The following is an 18,351-nucleotide window of genomic DNA, read 5'->3' as shown; positions in this document are numbered from 1 at the left end:
AGGATAAGAGTGGAAGCAAGATCAATGTTGGCTATAAATATTTTGGAGTCACCAGGATTTAAGTTCAACTACAGATATTAATATTAATATTAATTAACTAATACTGGAGACAGTATAAAAAGTTAGAGAAAAGTTAGAGAAAGATGGCCCAGAAGATAATATGTGAAAACACCATTATTTAAGCAGTGACTTAATATAACATCCTTCAAAAGAGACAAAGAAGTAGCCACCAGAATAGGAAGAAGGTGGGGGGTGGGGGGAATGTCATAAATGGCAAAGAAGTACAGATGCAACCAAGGAGCAAAAATTTCCCAGAAATCAAGTAAGACAAGGACTGAAATGTTCAGTAAGTTCAGTAACCAGAACATTACTGGTAAGGCAAAAAGAATGTCAATGAACCAGTTGGAGGCAATCCAGAAAAGACAGCAAAGATGGCAAAACAGTAACTTAAGGAAGTGGAGATCCCAAGCTTGGGGGCAGAGATGAAGAAAAAGAGTAACAGCCAAGAGAGAGACACAGGGTAAAGGATTTATTAAATTTTCTTAAAAGAGGATAGTCCTAAACAAGTTTATAGCCTCAAAGGAAGCATGTTGGAGAGAGGGGAAGAAAGGGAACAAATAACAGAACAAAATTTTGTTTCAAAGCCAGGGAAAAGTTGCAAAGTCCAATGATTTCCATTTCCTTTATGAGGTAAGAGAAGGCAAATGCTGAAGGAGGAAGGGTAAGGAAAGCAAGGAGCATACAGAAGTTAAAATAACCTTGAAGTAGCTAGTGCAGAGAATACGGAAGAGAGAGGAAGACCTGAGCGTGGGGTGCCTGGGTGGCTCAGTTGTTAAGTGTCTGCCTTCGGCTCAGGTCATGATCCCAGGGTCCTGGGATCGAGCCCCATGGGAAGCCTGCTTCTCCCTCTCCCTCTCCCCCTGCTTGTGTTCCCTCTCTTGCTGTCTCTGTCAAATAAATAAATAAAATCTTAAAAAAAAAAAAAAAAGAAGACCTGAGCCACACAGAAAGTTTTTTTTTTTTTTTTAACAACTCTGAGGATCTAGTTCTAAGTGCTAGAAATGACAAACTGGAAGTAAATTTGGGCCCAAACAAGCCACCAAGCTTAAGTTTCTATTTTTTTCCCCCCCAGATGGCCTCAGCAGTGCTGATGAAGGAATAAAAAGGATGATAGACTGATGTAGGATTGAGCAGAAAGACAGTGGTACAAAATGTTTAAGAAATTTGTCAAGAGGGGCGCCTGGGTGGCTCAGTTGGTTAAGCATCCAATTCTTGATTTGGCTCAGTTGTGAGATGGAGCCCCGCATGGGCTCTGCACTAGGCATGGAGCCTGTCTCTCCCTCTCCCCCTCCTCACATGTGCACTCCCTCTCTAAAGGGGGGAGTGAAGGGGAGGGGAGGGGTGGGGAGGGGAGAGGAGGGAGGAAGGAAAGAAAGGAAGGAAAGAAAGAAAGGAAGGAAGGAAGGAAGGAAGGAAGAAGGAAGAAGAAAAAAAAGAAGGAAAGAAAAAAAGAAAGAAAATTAAGTTTGTCAAGAATGTGAAGGAAGTGAGGGAAAATTAAGAAAATAGAGGGGTTCAACACACTGAAAACCAAAGGGCAGATTTAGCAGGATTGAGGAAATAAAACTGCGGTTAAAGGTAGGAGGCTGTGGTCAGAGTGGAATTAAGATTTGAGAGATGGGGCAATTCTAGATGATCATAAAGTCCAGGTATGCTCATGGCCACGGGTGGCTGGAACAGAATGATGCTAAACGTCAGTGAAGCTGAAGAAAGAAAAAAAGAAGTGATGACAGGGTTTGGTCTCTTCATTAAGTCAATGAAGTCACCCAGAAAATCAGCAGAGGCATAACCAGGAATGTAGATGAGAGACATAAGGAAGGACAGAAGACGGGGCATTAACTCATGCCTCTTCGGCAATACAAAAGGTCACCAGTACCCAACTAGGTCAAGGGCTCAGGTCTATTCTGCCAAAAGGTACTACTCCCAGACTACCTAGGAAGTCCAATGTGAAGACTCGTCAATCCCATATCATAATTTTCTACCACCAATGGTAGCTAAAACGCTTATCTATTTCTCACGCCTGAGCTATATATACATGAGAGCTAGGTCCTTGAAAACCACCACATAGAAGAAAATTCTACTGAAAGTAGAAACGAATTGTACATGCCTCAACTGCATCCCTAAAATGTTTCTGGAACACAGTTCTAACATTCATGATAACCAGGAGCAATGATCCTTCCACTTAAACATCATGCACCACAGTAAATGCCCTGCAGCAACAGAACACAGCAGTGTGACTACGGTGGAGAAAATATGGAGCTCCCCAAATTTGAGACTTATCAGAAATAGATATTATGCAAAGCAAAGAATAACTAATGTATAGCACACACATACCAAACAAAAAGAACGTGTTTTTCCTTACCGTTCTGGATCAGTGTTTACTCCAATAACTGGTTTAAGTCTATCTAAGACCTTACTTGCTGCCAGGAGCATCGTGCCATCACCTAAAGGACATAAGACATAACCAGATTTGTTACAAAACTAGTTTTTAACATCATTTTGAACACAAGTCCTTTTGTTTTAACAATCACACTCCTACTCCATCCTGCTGACCACCAGTCTATTCCACTTCCTTTCTACCCACTATCCCTAATCCAGGATTTCTCAACAGTGGCAAGACCGACATTTTAGGCAGGGTAATTCTTTGTTGGGGGGTGCCGGTGGGGGGGGGGGGGCTGTCCCGTGCATTACAGGATGTTTAGCAGTATCCATGACCTCTACCTGTTAGATGCCCGTAGTAGCCCCCCAGCTGGGAACCACTGTTCTAATCCTATCATTCTACTAACCAAATCTCTTTCCTTCTGTCATAACATCAGTCCAAATTCATACATTATTTTAATGAGAATACATCCAAAAAAGTGTCCAGTGCAGATTTTTCTAACAAATGCTATCAATTTAAAGCTTTGACAACAATGTCCACTTACTTAATAATAAAGCTCAGGAAAGATAGCTGTAAGTATATTGGAGCCAGAGTGGGATGGAACTTAGCTAATCTCATTGAACTCTTAAACAATTTCAACTTTTTTTTTTAAGACTGGCATAACTAAATCAAAATACAGTTACAACTCATCTTTTGAATATTTGAAGTCAAATGCACACCTTAAATATACAAACAGAAATAGACATAGAACCTCACAAATAACATCATTCACTAAAAAAGTGAAATGTTATATATAGCAGATATTTTAAATCTTATCCTAAAAATCCCAAAATGCATCTTGTGGTAGGATTCTGAAGGCTTCATTACAGCTAGACCACAGGTATCTGGAAATGATAGTAAAGAGCATTTCCATATTCCAACATCTTTACCTCTGTAAAACTATTACCTCCTGCAGCTATGACAGCGTCTGCCCATCGAACAATCTCTTCATCATATTCTCTCCTCTTTACTAGACGAACCTCAATTCCCTCATTCCTAAGATAAAAAAGTAAAAGTTATATAAAATGTCCACTAGTAACATGAAGGATGTTTTGAGGCAGGTTACTCCAATGATGTAAAATAACGATAACGAAACTTGTTTTATAAACAAATTTATGTTTAGTTTTGCAAGGTTAACTTCATTTTCATTTATTTAATTACAATAGCCAATTTACTATGGTCAGGAAGCATATGAATAAACTGAAAGTTAATGACTATCCGAAATCTCTACATGCTTCAAAAACATCTTGTTTTTGCCCCTGACAAATAGCAGTATCAATAGATTAGAATTTCATTTCATTTTCTCTATTCCTCTGATGCTAAAATTCACTAATACAAAAATGGTCAAGAAGTGTAACATCTCAAGACACTTTTTAATTATAAAAGCAAACAGTCATTATTTTAAATCCAACAAATATTCATTGTCAGACACTGAAACAGTGACTAAAATACTTTCTACTTTGCATGTTCTCACACTGATTCTCTTATATACATATAAACTTATTCACTGACTGCATGAATAGAATTAACAGAAGTTCCTATGATAATTTTTAGACATTCAAAGAATATTTTAATGAATACCCATAAAATCCAGTATTTAATAAAATATTACACATACAGTTGAAGCCTAATGTATACAGAATTATCTCTGTAGAAAAGGCACTTCTCAGACCAAATATTAACTGAAAATGTGTGAAATTTTCAGAGTACAATAAAAATTTCCTTAGAGGGCGCCTGGGTGGCTCAGTTGGTTAAGCGACTGCCTTCGGCTCAGGTCATGATCCTGGAGTCCCGGGATCGAGTCCCACATCGGGCTCCCTGCTCAGCAGGGGTCTGCTTCTCCCTCTCGTGCTCTCTGTCTCTCATTCTCTCTCTCTCAAATAAATAAATAAAATCTTAAAAAAAAAATTTCCTTAGAAACACTATAATATCAACCTCATTAACCAAGATATAATTTTCTGAAAATGATTTTATAATGGCAATCTTTACTAAAAATCTCAGGATCACCTGCTAGTAAAAATAAAAACTGGAAGTCCTGAATACAAAAGCCCATCAAAGATCCAATCCCATTAACTTACCGTAAACTATCTAGAATATGCTCTACATTTTTGGTGTGAATATGATGTCGTTCAAGTAGTCCACTGTAGCTAGAGCCTTTCAATGCAAGCTGTATCAAGATAAAACAAATTCTGTCTCATTACATGACATATATTACACATTATAACATATCTCTTTAAAAAAAACCCTATAAAAAATATAATGGGTTAAGGCACATTTTTATGACTACAAGTTTAAACTGAACTAGAAAGACTGATTTCAGAAAATCATAATTTGGTTTCAATACCAAATACAGCATTAAGTTTCCTGAATCATGTAGTTAACGAGATCTCAAAATTTGCTTATTTTTCAACTTGAGGGTTTTTTTAATGGATTTTTAACATATCGCATGTGGCTACTTGAAGACCAAAGACAAACTAGTATTTTAGAAAGCAGTTAGATGACCTTTGTTCCACTTGGATTTGCAGCTCTCTTCTGTTCAGATTTATGAACTCTATTTGGAATTTACCCCACGCAATCCAAACAAAGGCCGGGTTAAGTCCCTGAAATTGGATAACTTTTAGATATAAAGACATATATCCTTCAAGAATTATCTTTCCTAGTCCACTGGAGTGACATTTTTACAATGTCACTACTTTACCATTAATAATTCTCCTTTTAAATTACATGTCTTCGAAATAATCCATAAAGTAAAATGTTGAGAGAGAAGTTCAGACATATCCTCAATGCATATCCGTTTAATCAACTAGGAAATTTGTCCAGTAGAGTGAATTTGAGAATTAAAAAGCATGTTATTTCTTTCCTTCTCCAACTTCCCTTATACCCTACCTCTTGATGACACAATATCAGTTTTTCAAGTACCTGTCCAAAATACAATCTTAAACATATTCTTTTGTTTTAGATTATTACTGAATTATAAAGTAAAACCAAATTTTAGATAGCATCCTTAATATGTATTTTACATATTAAAAATTTTTATAAAAGTAACAAGACATGGAAGATACATATATAAAGAAAATTTAAAATACATATAATCTTATTGTCCCAGGACAGTTTATGTTAATATTTTGATATCTACCTTTCCAGTCTTTTGTTTATGAATATAGGGTTAAGAGTTTTAAAATAGTTTTGTCCTCACTCTATAATCTAAAGGGAAATGTGTGTTCCTCAAAAGGGGAGGTGAAGACACATTTGGCTATTTGATAATTAATACATAGATGTTAACTCACAAAGATACACTAGATCAGATCATCTGTACAACACTTTGACATCTAGACATAAGCTTCAATTTAGACAGATCATACCAACATCAAAAATATTTTTTAAAGGAAAGCAGTGACCAAGATCATAATTAGATAATCCTTCATTTAATTTAAAAAAGTCAACATACAACAGGTTTGAAAAACTATTTTAAGACTAGAATTTCTGAATATAAATGAACATAGCATTAACATTCAGATTACACTGTACTAACTGTACTAACCATCTCTCAGTAAATATGGATCACAATGCTCTTCATCTCTACTCTCTCCCTGGGGATCTCTAGCTTCAAGGCTTTCCGTGCGAGAGCTGTATGCAGAGGACTCCCAACTGCTAACCCTAGCCTCTCTTTATATACAAATAAATGTAACCACCAATGTATCTGACATCTTTCTCTGGCTATCAACAGGAATCTCAAACTAGAATACTCAGTATCAAACTCCTGACTTTTCTAACAGATTAGTTACTGTGGTGTATTATTTTGTTACAGTAATTACCTCTCATGAGCCCATTTCAAGAGTGAATATGTAGCTAGAAATTGAGCTCTAAAAAATTAAATTCATTCGTTCAAATATTTGAGTGCCTACTACTGTATTAGTTTAAACATTAGTTGAGCTCAATCAAATAATGGGGCACTGAAAACTGCCAAGGACAATGAGAACTAACTCAAATGTATAAGAAGTCTATTAGAATAGTTTCATCAAATGTACTGCTTCTAACCTGCTATAAATAAAACTTAAGGGTAGCTGGTCCTCAATTTCCTGCCCAGATTTTTATCTTATGTTCTAATTTGTGGTATGGACAATACAGAACATGTATCCAGGAATACAGGACATAAACCTTTATGTATGATAACTGTAAATTCTAGTCTGGTGGTTCAGAAGCTTTTGTGCTCACTTCCTGGCTCTCAGCAAACTCCAGAAAATTAAGATTACTCAGCAGTTGAGGGTTAGGAAACTGTGCTTTGAGATGGTGAAGGGGGTTTGAATTTGTGGAGAAAATAATTTTGGAGCACTAACAAAAAACTTCCAAGTTTTCCATGATTTCAATAAGTTTTGCTAGCAACACTAAAATTCCTAAATTTCCAAACCTAAATACAAAATTCATTTAGCATCAGAATACTTAATATATTGGGGCAGAAATGTCATTTCATAAATTCTATTCCCACTTAAATGCTTCTTGTGAACTAATTCTCTTATAACTCATGTTCAATACATTTATTTAGAGAATACAAGTTCTTATATTAATTATTTTCTTTAAAGATCTAGATGGCTGGGCTAATAAGCTTCATTAACATGGACTGGCTAAACTAGGCAAATACAAGATAAGGCATTTTATAAAATCACTTAGTAAAAGCATCAATTAGAAAGTCTTAAATCACTATTCAACTGGCTTGTAGAGTTTTTAAAGTTTTCTTTTATATTCAAAGACTGGTAAGAATTTCTAGCTATCCCTCTGAAAATAACAAGACCTCAAAGATTTAAAACCGTACTTTAATCAAAAACACAAACACATTCGTTACGTCTTACAATGAAGAGGTTAGAGAAATTACTGAAATTTAAAACACATTCTCAATTCTGCAATGCTACACCACCGGTATTAGCAACAAAGTTTTAACATGCTTTTTTCCAAAAAAAATACTGTTGATGTGCATTTAAAAAAAAATGATTATTCACCAGAATACTTGGAAAAAGATTATATATATATATATATATATATATATATATACATAAATACAGTATATATTATACAGAAAAAAGATTATTCGCCAGAATACTTGGAAAAAGCAATGTGAATCTAAAAGATCTATAGTCTGACACATTTCAGTGAAAGAGCAAAAGAGTTTCATTCAAGCAACAAGAGTTTCTCCTACAAAATTTACAAAAGCCAACATCACTTCTCCCCAGGTAGCTACAAAGTTAAGATACAACAAAGCATGAAAGGAATAAGGGAGGATTCTGAACCAACAAAAATTTGCCTACCTTAAGGTTAGATGTGATAGGCTACTTCCTATATGATCCAACCACTTTTATTAAAATATCATAGATATTTTTACTTGACCAAAACTGAGTTTATTAGAAATACAAATTTTTAAGACTTGTTTTACTAGTCAGTTCAATATTACTACTTTGTACTCTATGTACTAATTCACATGAAAGCTCAATTATGGAAGGAAATAGGTCTTTTTAAATTTAACACATAAGAAATGCACAAACTTTGAGACAATGACAATTTGGTACATAGACTCACGAGGCATAATTTAAGCACTCTTAAAAGCATACCTGCTTAACTAAATGGTACAATGAGTGTTAATTCAGAATTGCCTTAAAATGATTAGTAACACCTCGTCAACAGCTAGAAAGTAAACTATTCCACCTAGCATGATTAGGCCTGGTACAGTGAAGCCTAAGTATTTCTTTAGCTATATTTGGCATTTATCCTGGATCATTTCAGTTTCACTCTCCCTTCTCCCAGGTGCTTACCTTTACTTTCTCCATCATTCTCTTTCTACTGCTTGCATTCCTCTTTTTATTCTTTTTACCTACTCCTTCATATGTTGGGGTTGCTCAAGGTTCCATCTTCATTATCTGTTCCCATTTCATTTTCCTTGAGTTACCTCCCCACTCCAGGGCCTTGATCTCCCAAGTACGCACCAGTAACTATGAAATATATACTGTCATCTCATGCCGTTGTCTTGAACTATAGGCTCAAATTTTCAAAGGCCTACATTAAATCCCCCCACTGGTAGATCAAGTACCTCTCCCCAAAACCATCCAAATCCGATGACATATTCCTCCTTCAAATTTGCTCTTCTCATCTCAGTCCCATATATCAGTTAACAATATTTATATAATCAACAGAATAAACCCAGATGTCCCCTTAAATTCTTCCCTCACACTCAATCTCCATTGCCAGTCAGTGGCAAAGTACAATAAATACACCTGTAAACTGCTTCTCCAATCTGTCCTCCACATTCATGCTGCCACCGCTTGACTTCTGGACAACATCAACTCTTATCTGGTCTCAAGCAATAGCCTGCTCCCAGGACTGCTAACTACTTCCTTCAGTATTTATTTCCCATTTTGCCAACCTAACCACCACCACCACAAGCCTGCTTTCATACTAGTCCCAGAATGCTAAAGTCTCAGAAAAACTGACCCTCCACTCCACTCTTATGGGGAAAGAGAGTAGGACTGACAGTTGTATTCTCCTGCTAAAAAAGACTGAAAATTACTAGGACATAAAGCCAACTCCTGCATATGACATTTAATATCTTTATAAGGTAGAGCCTACCTATTTAGCTTCTATCTACTTATTCTTGAAGCAATGATTTCCAAACTGCCCTTAAGAGATGGTTGTCACATCAGGTGAATGGATAAAGAAGATGTGGTATATATATACAATGGAATATTATGCAGCCATCAAAAGGAATGAGATCTTGCCATTTGCAACGACGTGGATGGAACTGGAGGGTATTATGTTGAGTGAAATAAGTCAAACAGAGAAAGACATGTATCATATGACCTCACTGATATGAGGAATTCTTAATCTCAGGAAACAAACTGAGGGTTGCTGGAGTGGGGGGTGGGGTGGGAGGGATGGGGTGACTGGGTGATAGACACTGGGGAGGGTATGTGCTCTGGTAAGCACTGTGAATTGTGCAAGACTGTTGAATCTCAGATCTGTACCTCTGAAACAAATAATGCAATATATGTTAAGAAAAAAAAAAGAAGAAGAAGAAGAAGAAGAAGAAGAAGAAGAAGAAGGTAGCAGGAGGGGAAGAATGAAGGGGGGGAAATCGGAGGGGTAGACGAACCATGAGAGACGATGGACTCTGAAAAACAAACTGAGGGTTCTAGAGGGGAGGGGGATGGGAGGATGGGTTAGCCTGGTGATGGGTATTGAGGAGGGCACATTCTGCATGGAGCACTGGGTGTTATGCACAAACAATGAATCATGGAACACTACATCTAAAACTAATGATGTAATGTATGGGGATCAACATAAGAATTAAAAAAAATTAATAAAAAATGGTTGTCACATCAATTTATTGATCAATTTATTGATCACGACCCACATTATTATTATTATTATTTTTTTTTTTTTTTTTTTTCTTTAAAGATTTTATTTATTTTTTGACAGAGAGAGAGACAGCGAGAGAGGGAACACAAGCAGGGGGAGTGGGAGAGGGAGAAGCAGGCTTCCCGCCGAGCAGGGAGCCCGACGCGGGGCTCGATCCCAGGACTCTGGGATCATGACGTGAGCCGAAGGCAGACGCTTAACGACTGAGCCACCCAGGTGCCCCCCACATTATTATTAAGAAAAAAATAAACTCAGGGCGCTTGGGTAGCTCAGTTGGTTAAGCATCTGCCTTCGGCTCAGGTCATGGGATGGAGTCCCACATCAGGCTCCTGGTTCAGCAGGGGGCCTGCTTCTCCCTCCCTCTGCCTGCCTGCCTACTTAGGGATCTCTCTCTCTGTCAAATAAATAAATAAAATCTTAAAAAAAAAAAAAGAAAAGAAAAAAGAAACTCTACTACATGTTAACTGGCTCAATTGTTTCATGTTATCTTTTATTTCAAATGAGTATATGTACTTAGTCATGACGTAAAATTTTTCTGTAGATTACAGTCAAAAACATTTAAGTTCTTTTTGTTGGCAAAAAGATTAACTTCCCCCTATCTTGCCAGTACTATTCTCTCCCATTCACATATAAATTCTTCCTTATTCTTTAATATTAAAATATCCTGAACTTAAAAGATATCATTTCACGCTCATCACACTGGCAAAAATGTAAGTGTCTACACCAAGTGCCAATGAGAACATGGGGAATCAGGGAGCTGTTCAATGCTTACAGAAATATTATTTGTACTTCTAATTGCATTTTCTTAATTAAAAAACTGGAAACAACCTAATTATCCAAACAATGTAATACTAGACAGCACTTAAAGTGAATTAACACATATCAAATAAGTTTCAAAACCAATATTAAGGAAAGCAAGTTTCTAAAGAACAAGCGCACAATCTAATGAATATATAATTGATGTAACTTTTTTAAGACACACAAAACAATAGTATACTTTTTATGGACATGGTCATATTAATGTATAACATAAGCACGAGAAAGATTTTATATATATACACACACATATATATATATATATATATATATATAAATACACACACACATACATCTATAACAGCTGCAGGCTAGTGGTTACCTCTAGGGACACAGGGAAGGAGAAAAGGTGGAAGGATAGGGCTTTAGTTATAACAATTCCTTTAAAAATATTTCAAGCAAATGTGGCAAAATATTAATATCTGTTAAGGCCCAGTAGTTGGAGATATAGGTGTCTATTCTGAAAGTTTTCTATGTGGTAAAAATATTTCATAACTGAAAATCTAAACTTTAAAAAGATCACTAGGAAAGTCTACTTAAAAGTTGAAAAAATTCAAAGGTCTTTTCCCCTTTCATTCTTGCCCTTCTCCAAAAATATTCTCTCCCTTCTCTGTATTCCCATGGACCACTTATAAACAGTTATAACACAATTTAATATATTTTCCCCAAACATTTGGGAACTCTTTTGATTCACCTGTGGTTCCCCAGAACCTAGCAGGATGCCCACTTAGCAAGTGTTCAACGAATGGGTTGACGAATAGATATTCAAAAGTGACACTTTAAACAAATTAAGTTAACCAACAAAGTTCACAAATGTTGGCAACAGTGACACTGTATGCTTGTATTTTTAAAGATCATAGTTTTTATTATTATTTTCTCCACTACAAAAATACTTCTTAAAAGAAAGTAAAAAAATTCAGAACTGTCACTTCCTCCAAGAGATTGGCTTAAAAACAACAACAAAAACTACATAAGAGTTAAATTCAACAAATCTTCAGTTCTTTTAGCAGTCTATTTTATAAAGGAACCTACTTTGAAGTAACCAAAGCAGTACCATTTTAGGTACATAATTTAATAAATAATAGTGGCATTTACATAATGACCATTATTGTGGCTGAAAAATTAGAATTATGCTGCTTTAAATTATGTAAATTATAGATTAAAAAATTATGTAAAGCTAAAAATCATGTAAGCAAGGAAAAGCAGACATTATTATACCTATTTCAAAGTCAGAGGCTGATAAAGAGGTTAGGTTACTTGCTTAAGTTTATAAAGCTAATAGACTGGTGCCAGGATCAAAACTCCTATCTCCTGCTCTTAATCCAGGACTTGCCCACCACAGACTCCTAACATTCCTACATTAGCTATATATTTCACTCCTGCTTGAGAGCTGTAAATACTCATTAGGGCACTAAGGCTCAATTTTAATGATTAAGTTACACAGGCCAAGAACTATTCTGTTCCTATGCCCTAATTCTACCAACTTTCAGTTAGGAAGGAGAGCCAATCAGCTAACCTCTCCTTGAATGCAAATGTCTTACAGAGGTTGGTCGAATTTCCTGCACAATCCACATCATATACAATGAACTTTGCTAAGGCAAGAAATAACCCACACACTTGCTGATATTCTGAAATATACATTTCTGTTACATATTAACAAAGATTACTGATAGTGAAAAATAAAGTAACTTACACTTTACTAGCTGAGAAGATATTAATGTGCACCAATACTTTACTCAAAACAAAATTCATGTAATTAAAAATATAGCAAAAATGATCACAGTAAGAAATTATGTTATTTACAATCTCATTGTGGGCCACATATATATAATTTCTAAAACTCCCCCAGGTAACCCTGAAGGGCAAAAATCAGGGCTCTAAAGCACATTGGTCAATGATTATGTTAATGGTAGAATTTCAGCTACTGTAATATTCAACCCTTTTACATCTTCAGGAGTCTATTTAACTGCAAATATTTATGGAAGGGAGTATACCATAAGCCTCTATTTTCCTCTATTTTGTTGGTTTCCAAACAAAATTTGACATGTTTTTCTGCTCCCCCCCCCCCCCCCCCCCCCCCCCAAATCCCACGGTCAAATAAAAATCCTGTTTTGTTTAGGTTTATGTTTCTCAAACATATTTAACCATGAAACTCTTTTGGGGAACTCATGTTGGTAACCTCAACCTTAAGCTTTCAACAGCTAAAATCTTTTGGAAGAATGATAGCTGGAAATAAGGCTCTGGACTGGAAGCCTCCAGGAGAAAAGAACTAAAACTGATTTTTACAAAGTCAGAAACCTTTGGCAGGGATGGGAAGGTAGAGAGGATGATGAATAAGATGAGGTCCTTGCCCTCAAGTCTAGAGAAGAAAATAATCAGATTATACTCCAAGGTGGAAAGCTCAAATATGTAAGTATTAGGAAGATACAGTGTAGAACACCTAACACAACCCTGGTAGCCAGAGAGAGGCACAGCAAAGTTACCAGGAAGGCTTCCTGTGGAAATAATGTTTGGAACTTGACCTCAAAGGAAGGCTAGGAATTGGCTAGAGGAAGGAGGAACTTTCAAAGCAAAAGGGGCTGCAGATGCAAATCAAACCACCCTGAAATACCATTTTTCACCTACCAGCTTGGTTAGACCCCCAAAATGTGATAAATTGCTTGGGGGGGGGGGGGGAGCACCTTTCATCCATTGCTGGTGAAGATATACATTGGTACAGCCTCTAAGGGAAGCAATTCAAATGCACATGCCTTTTGACTCAGCAATTCTACCTTTAGGTATTTATCTTCAAGCTTGATTCACACACAAATAAATTAACACAACTGTCATTCATTATAGACTGTATTCTAATAAATTAAGACATGCACACACTGGAATACTATACATACTATTTTAAAGAAAGAACAAGGTGCAGAATAGCTTAAATAGTATGTTATCACTGGGCGCCTGGGTGGCTCAGTTGGTTAAGCGACTGCCTTCGGCTCAGGTCATGATCCTGGAGTCCCGGGATCGAGTCCCGCATCCGGCTCCCTGCTCAGCGGGGAGCCTGCTTCTCCCTCTGACCCTCCCCCCTCTCATGTGCTCTATGTCTCTCTCATTCTGTTTCAAATAAATAAAATCTTTAAAAAAAAAAAATAGTATGTTATCACTAAGTAAAAAGGGATGGGACAAAGAAAAATATTTCACTGGGCTGATTTGTATGTATAGATTATTTCTGGAAGGAAAAACAAGAAACTGCTAACACTGGCTACTTTACAGGGACAAAAACTGTGTGCCCAGTGACAAGAATAAGAGAAAGACTTTTCATTGCACACCCTTCTGTATCTTTTACATTTTGAACCATTTAAAATGCACTACTGATCCGTAAATAAATAAAATTAAATCAGCACACCACCTAATGAAAATAAAAGCAGTTTGGAATTAATGGAAAACGAAGCTCAAGACAAAAATTGATCAGAAATGAAGCTCAAGAGGTAGACAGGAGCCAGTTCATGAAGGGCCTTGTTTGGCATACTAAGTAAGGATCATAAAGGTTGCCATACAGCAGTGTTTTTCAAAGTGTGATCTGGGGACCACTTGTAAACCTGGAGAGCTTGTTAAAAATGCAGATCTCTGGACAGAGCTAGCAAACTTAAGGGTGTGGTTCAGAAAGGCAGAGTCAGGAGTCTCCACAAACTGAATCAGAATCTTGGGGTGCTAAAGTTTAGGCATCCTCATTTTTACAAATTTTCTAGGTGATTCTACAGGTTATGGGGAGGGAGCTTTTGAGAAGTTCTAAGCAGAAGAATAAAATGGCCAGATGTTCACTTTAGATAGACCACTCTGGTGCCTGTATCTGAAAGATGTGAAAGGAGTGAGACTGTTAGAAGGCCCTGGAAGTACTCCAGATATTAATCTGATAAATACTCATGAACACTACACTCATTGCACACCAGTGGCAAAAGTATCTGCCCAAGAACTATAACCTAAGCTACACCATCATTTTCAGGATACAAGGTAAGGGAAACAAAATTCAAGGTGCTACATCTCTTAAATATGCTAAGAAGGCAATAACTAGGAATAATTTAATCCAGTAATAGAGAGACTGCTAAATGAAACTATTCTATCCCATTATAAAGATAATTAAAAAAAAAAAAAACTAAAAATGGCAACCATTAAAGAAGGTTGCTTCTGGGGTTGGGGTGGAGGGAGAGAAGAATGGAAACAGTTCATGTCTTGTTTGGTATATACCAAAATAGTTTTAAATAAAACCTACTCTTTGGCCAAAAAGGCATGTTGACAATGTCAAAACCCTTTCCAATCAGCTTTGATTCGCCTAAAGATCTGATTTGTTGAGTGCCATGGACCTTATTAATAAAAATCCCACATCTGCCAACAGCTGCATCTCTTATGATGTAGGTAAATCGTAATAACAGTTTAATTAGCCCTGCAAGGTAATGAGCCAGTAGAGGTAAGGTACCTACGAAGGTACCTTCCTAGAAATTCACAGGAAACATCATTGCAAGATTTAAAAATAAAGCAATGTAACCAATATGAAAGAGTCATTGGAAGTCAGACTTTGACCAACTTCGAAAGATAGAAACCTACTCTGTACATGCTTTAACAACTAAGAAGTATTTCCTCCATTTGTTTAAGTTTCTACAAAATGAGAAAACCATGAGGGTTGAGGGTATAAATTACACGGACACTCCATCCTTCATCTTCTTTTTGCATTTTAACAAATAACCTGACAGAGATCTATTCTGCAACAAAACCACCACCTCCACAACAAAAAAGAACCCTCTGATCTAAAACTTCAGGTTACCATGACACTATAGACACAAGAGGTACGGTGCCAAAGACACAAAGTAAGCACACGGCCACTTTCTTTTATTCCCAATTCACATGATTTGTGTATCTTAGAATCTTTTACCCCAGCAATATAGCAAACAATATTAACCAGCTTATCAGTCCTACCACAGAATCCCATTTTAGAACAACTTTACACAGCTCAGTATTCTTTGGCTTGGACTCTACCTAATGCTATTCCATTCTGAATACTGGCTTTAATATAAATGGTAAAACAAAAATCAGTAAGGAGATAATCCAATAAAATGTAATTGAAATGACAACAACTATTTCACTGCCTTGCAATTACAAAACCATGTGTTCTATAGTACAGAAGTTTTAACTCAAAGTTTTCTTATCCCAAACAGCATTACCTAGCCAAAGACAAATATTTACCTATTAGAGATTTCTCTTTAGATACTCAGAGTGGGTACACTAGGTAGTTCAATTTGTAAAGACTTACTGATTTTCCTACATTTTAAAAAATTTGATTAGTGGCAATCTAGTTCAGAGGTCCCAGAGTTAATCTAATTCAGAGCACACTTATTTTCTTGAGGCCTTGAAAAGTTATCCAGAGTTTCAAAACGCCAGCACTAAAAAAGGCCTTGGAGGCTATCTAGTCCAACCCTACTACTTCACATACTGAACTAGGCAGAAGTTTGAAAACCTGACGGTACAACGAAAAGGTATCAGTGTCACACATGAGGCCCACAGGAGTTAAAAAGACCCCTAGGAAGTTAACCACACAGAATTGGGCCTAGGACCCCAAGATCCTAACACCCAATCCCACAGTCCAAACAGGCCAACAGAGTGTACTATTTTAAACTGTTGAGAGGTTTTCATAAAATTGTATAAAGAACATATTTATACATATATTTGACAATTTCTAAAAAGATCTTGCAAAATTGAGAGTACAATCCAAGGAACACACCTCTTTCCCAACACAGAAACAATGTGCTTGCTTCTGACATTATTATTCCCTGCCTCACCCCCAAATTCACTGACACTGACAAACTGATTTACTCTTATTAAATGACACAACTGTTTTCTATAAATTGCTACATCTTCAAACACTAAAGGAAAGGAGAGAAAAACCTGTACTTAGCACTTCCATCTAACGAAAGCAGGGGCTCTCCTCAATTAACTCGTTAAAGAATCAAGAAGTTTAATGCTGGGGAGATGGGGTGGCTCAGATGGTTAAAGGCTCATAAGCCTTCGGCTCAGGTCATGATCCCAGGGGCCTGGGATGGAGCCCCGCATCAGGCTCCCTGCTCAGTGCAGAGTCTGCTTCTCCCTCTCCCTCTGCCATTCCCTCTGCTTGTGCTCTCTGGCTCTACCTCTCTGTCAAATAAATAAAAAAAAAACTTAAAAAAAAAAGTTTAATGCTAATAATAGATTCAGTACTTATGCAGACATGATTTACAACTTGATTTTGATACCTGTACAAAACATTACAAACAAATCTGAAGAATACAAACCATACCAGAAGTTTAAAACAGGCTACTTCTGTACAGAATCCTACAAGATTTGGTTATAGGCATGTAATTCCAAAGCTTTGGTGCACATTGTTCATGGTATCTTCACTCTCCTTTTCCTAAAGTTGGTGGGCAGGGAGCATGGGATCAGAAGTCTCAAAAGGAGAGGGAAGTCTCAAAAGGAGAGGGAAGAGAGATACTCGGTTTTTCTCTCAGATGGATTTATATACTTTTGCAAAGATATTAATATCTGTACTAAACAGAGTCTATTGTGGAAATACTGCTATGTTATGGACGTAGGCTTTTTATTTCGTAATTATCAAGTTTACCTGCCCTCTATCTTGCCCTTTCTACTTAATAGCCTATACTCAAAGTCAAATTTTCTCCCTCGCTATCCCCTGAACTAGAAACACGTGTGCTTTTTGTTCTAGCAAAACAAACTGCTAGAACCTTGTCTGACGACCACGTTCCATCACGGAAAAGGCTCACCCAGACCGGCTTTCTGGAGTATCCCAGGCCTGACCTGCAGAGTAAAAGGGGGTGTGTCCGCCGTAACTTAGCCCTCTCTTCCACCTCCCCGCAGCGACGCCCCGGCGCCCCTTCTTGGGGAAAGCTTGGGGAGCCGTTTCCAGAGCGTCCAGACCTCAGCCACCCGCCCACCTTTCTCGGGGCTGTTGTTGCTACTCCCAAAAGGGAGAATAGCGGGTGGTGCTGGCGAGGGCACAAATGAATCCCCAAACCCTTCCCACTGGGAGCTCCTGTACCCCCATCCAAGTCTTCCTCCCCCGTGTTGGGGGGGGGGGGGTCTCTGCAGTAGCAGTGACCCTCTCCCTCACTCTCTCTCTCTCGACACACACAGAGGGCGGGGGTGTCTACGCGCGAAGCCAGAGGGAGTGGAGGGCATCGAGCCGGGAAAGCAGGGCATCTAGGGCGCAGGGGGGAAAAAGGTGGTCCCGAGAGCTCTCGCTACACCACAAAGCCGCGGCCGAGCCTGGGTGTGAACGGGGGCCGAACCCACACACAACAGGGAGGGGGGGTGCCGCCGGGACCCACCAGCTGCTTCAGGTCCTCCTCGGAGAGCTCCGCGTAACGGTACCGCTGCTGCTCGAACTCGTACCGGGTGGTTTTGGCCACCACCACCACCCGCGACGGGCGGAAGCCGCCGTCAGGGCGGCTGCCACAGCCCGCCAGCTCGCGCGGCTGCCCCTGCCCCAGGTGCCGCCGGCCGCCGCCGTCACCGCAGAGCCGCGGCCGCGCGGCGGGGCCTCCCGCGCCCGGCCCCCTCAGCACCGCCGCCCGGCCGCCCGCCACACGCCGACAGCTGCCCAGCAAGAAGCCTCGGTAGCAAGTCAT

At 38.2% G+C, this 18,351-nt stretch overlaps 1 protein-coding gene across 2 annotated transcripts in view; it reads right to left on the bottom strand.

Moving 5' to 3' along the window:
* Positions 1 to 18,351, bottom strand: part of NADK2 (NAD kinase 2, mitochondrial) — a 46,388-nt gene extending 28,037 nt beyond the window's left edge. For both annotated transcript variants that reach the window (XM_044916960.1, XM_021696224.2), the window contains exons 1-4: positions 18,052 to 18,351; positions 4,558 to 4,646; positions 3,387 to 3,475; positions 2,423 to 2,504 (exon numbers count right to left, since the gene is read on the bottom strand). In XM_044916960.1, coding sequence (XP_044772895.1) covers positions 2,423 to 2,504; positions 3,387 to 3,475; positions 4,558 to 4,646; positions 18,052 to 18,351 — 560 coding nt within the window. The remainder of the gene's footprint in view (positions 1 to 2,422; positions 2,505 to 3,386; positions 3,476 to 4,557; positions 4,647 to 18,051) is intronic.

Source organism: Neomonachus schauinslandi, chromosome 7, assembly GCF_002201575.2.
Source record: "Neomonachus schauinslandi chromosome 7, ASM220157v2, whole genome shotgun sequence".
NCBI classification, from domain to species: Eukaryota; Metazoa; Chordata; class Mammalia; order Carnivora; family Phocidae; genus Neomonachus; species Neomonachus schauinslandi.
Note: the sequence above shows the minus strand (reverse complement) of the source record. Positions and strands in the feature narration are given on the sequence as shown.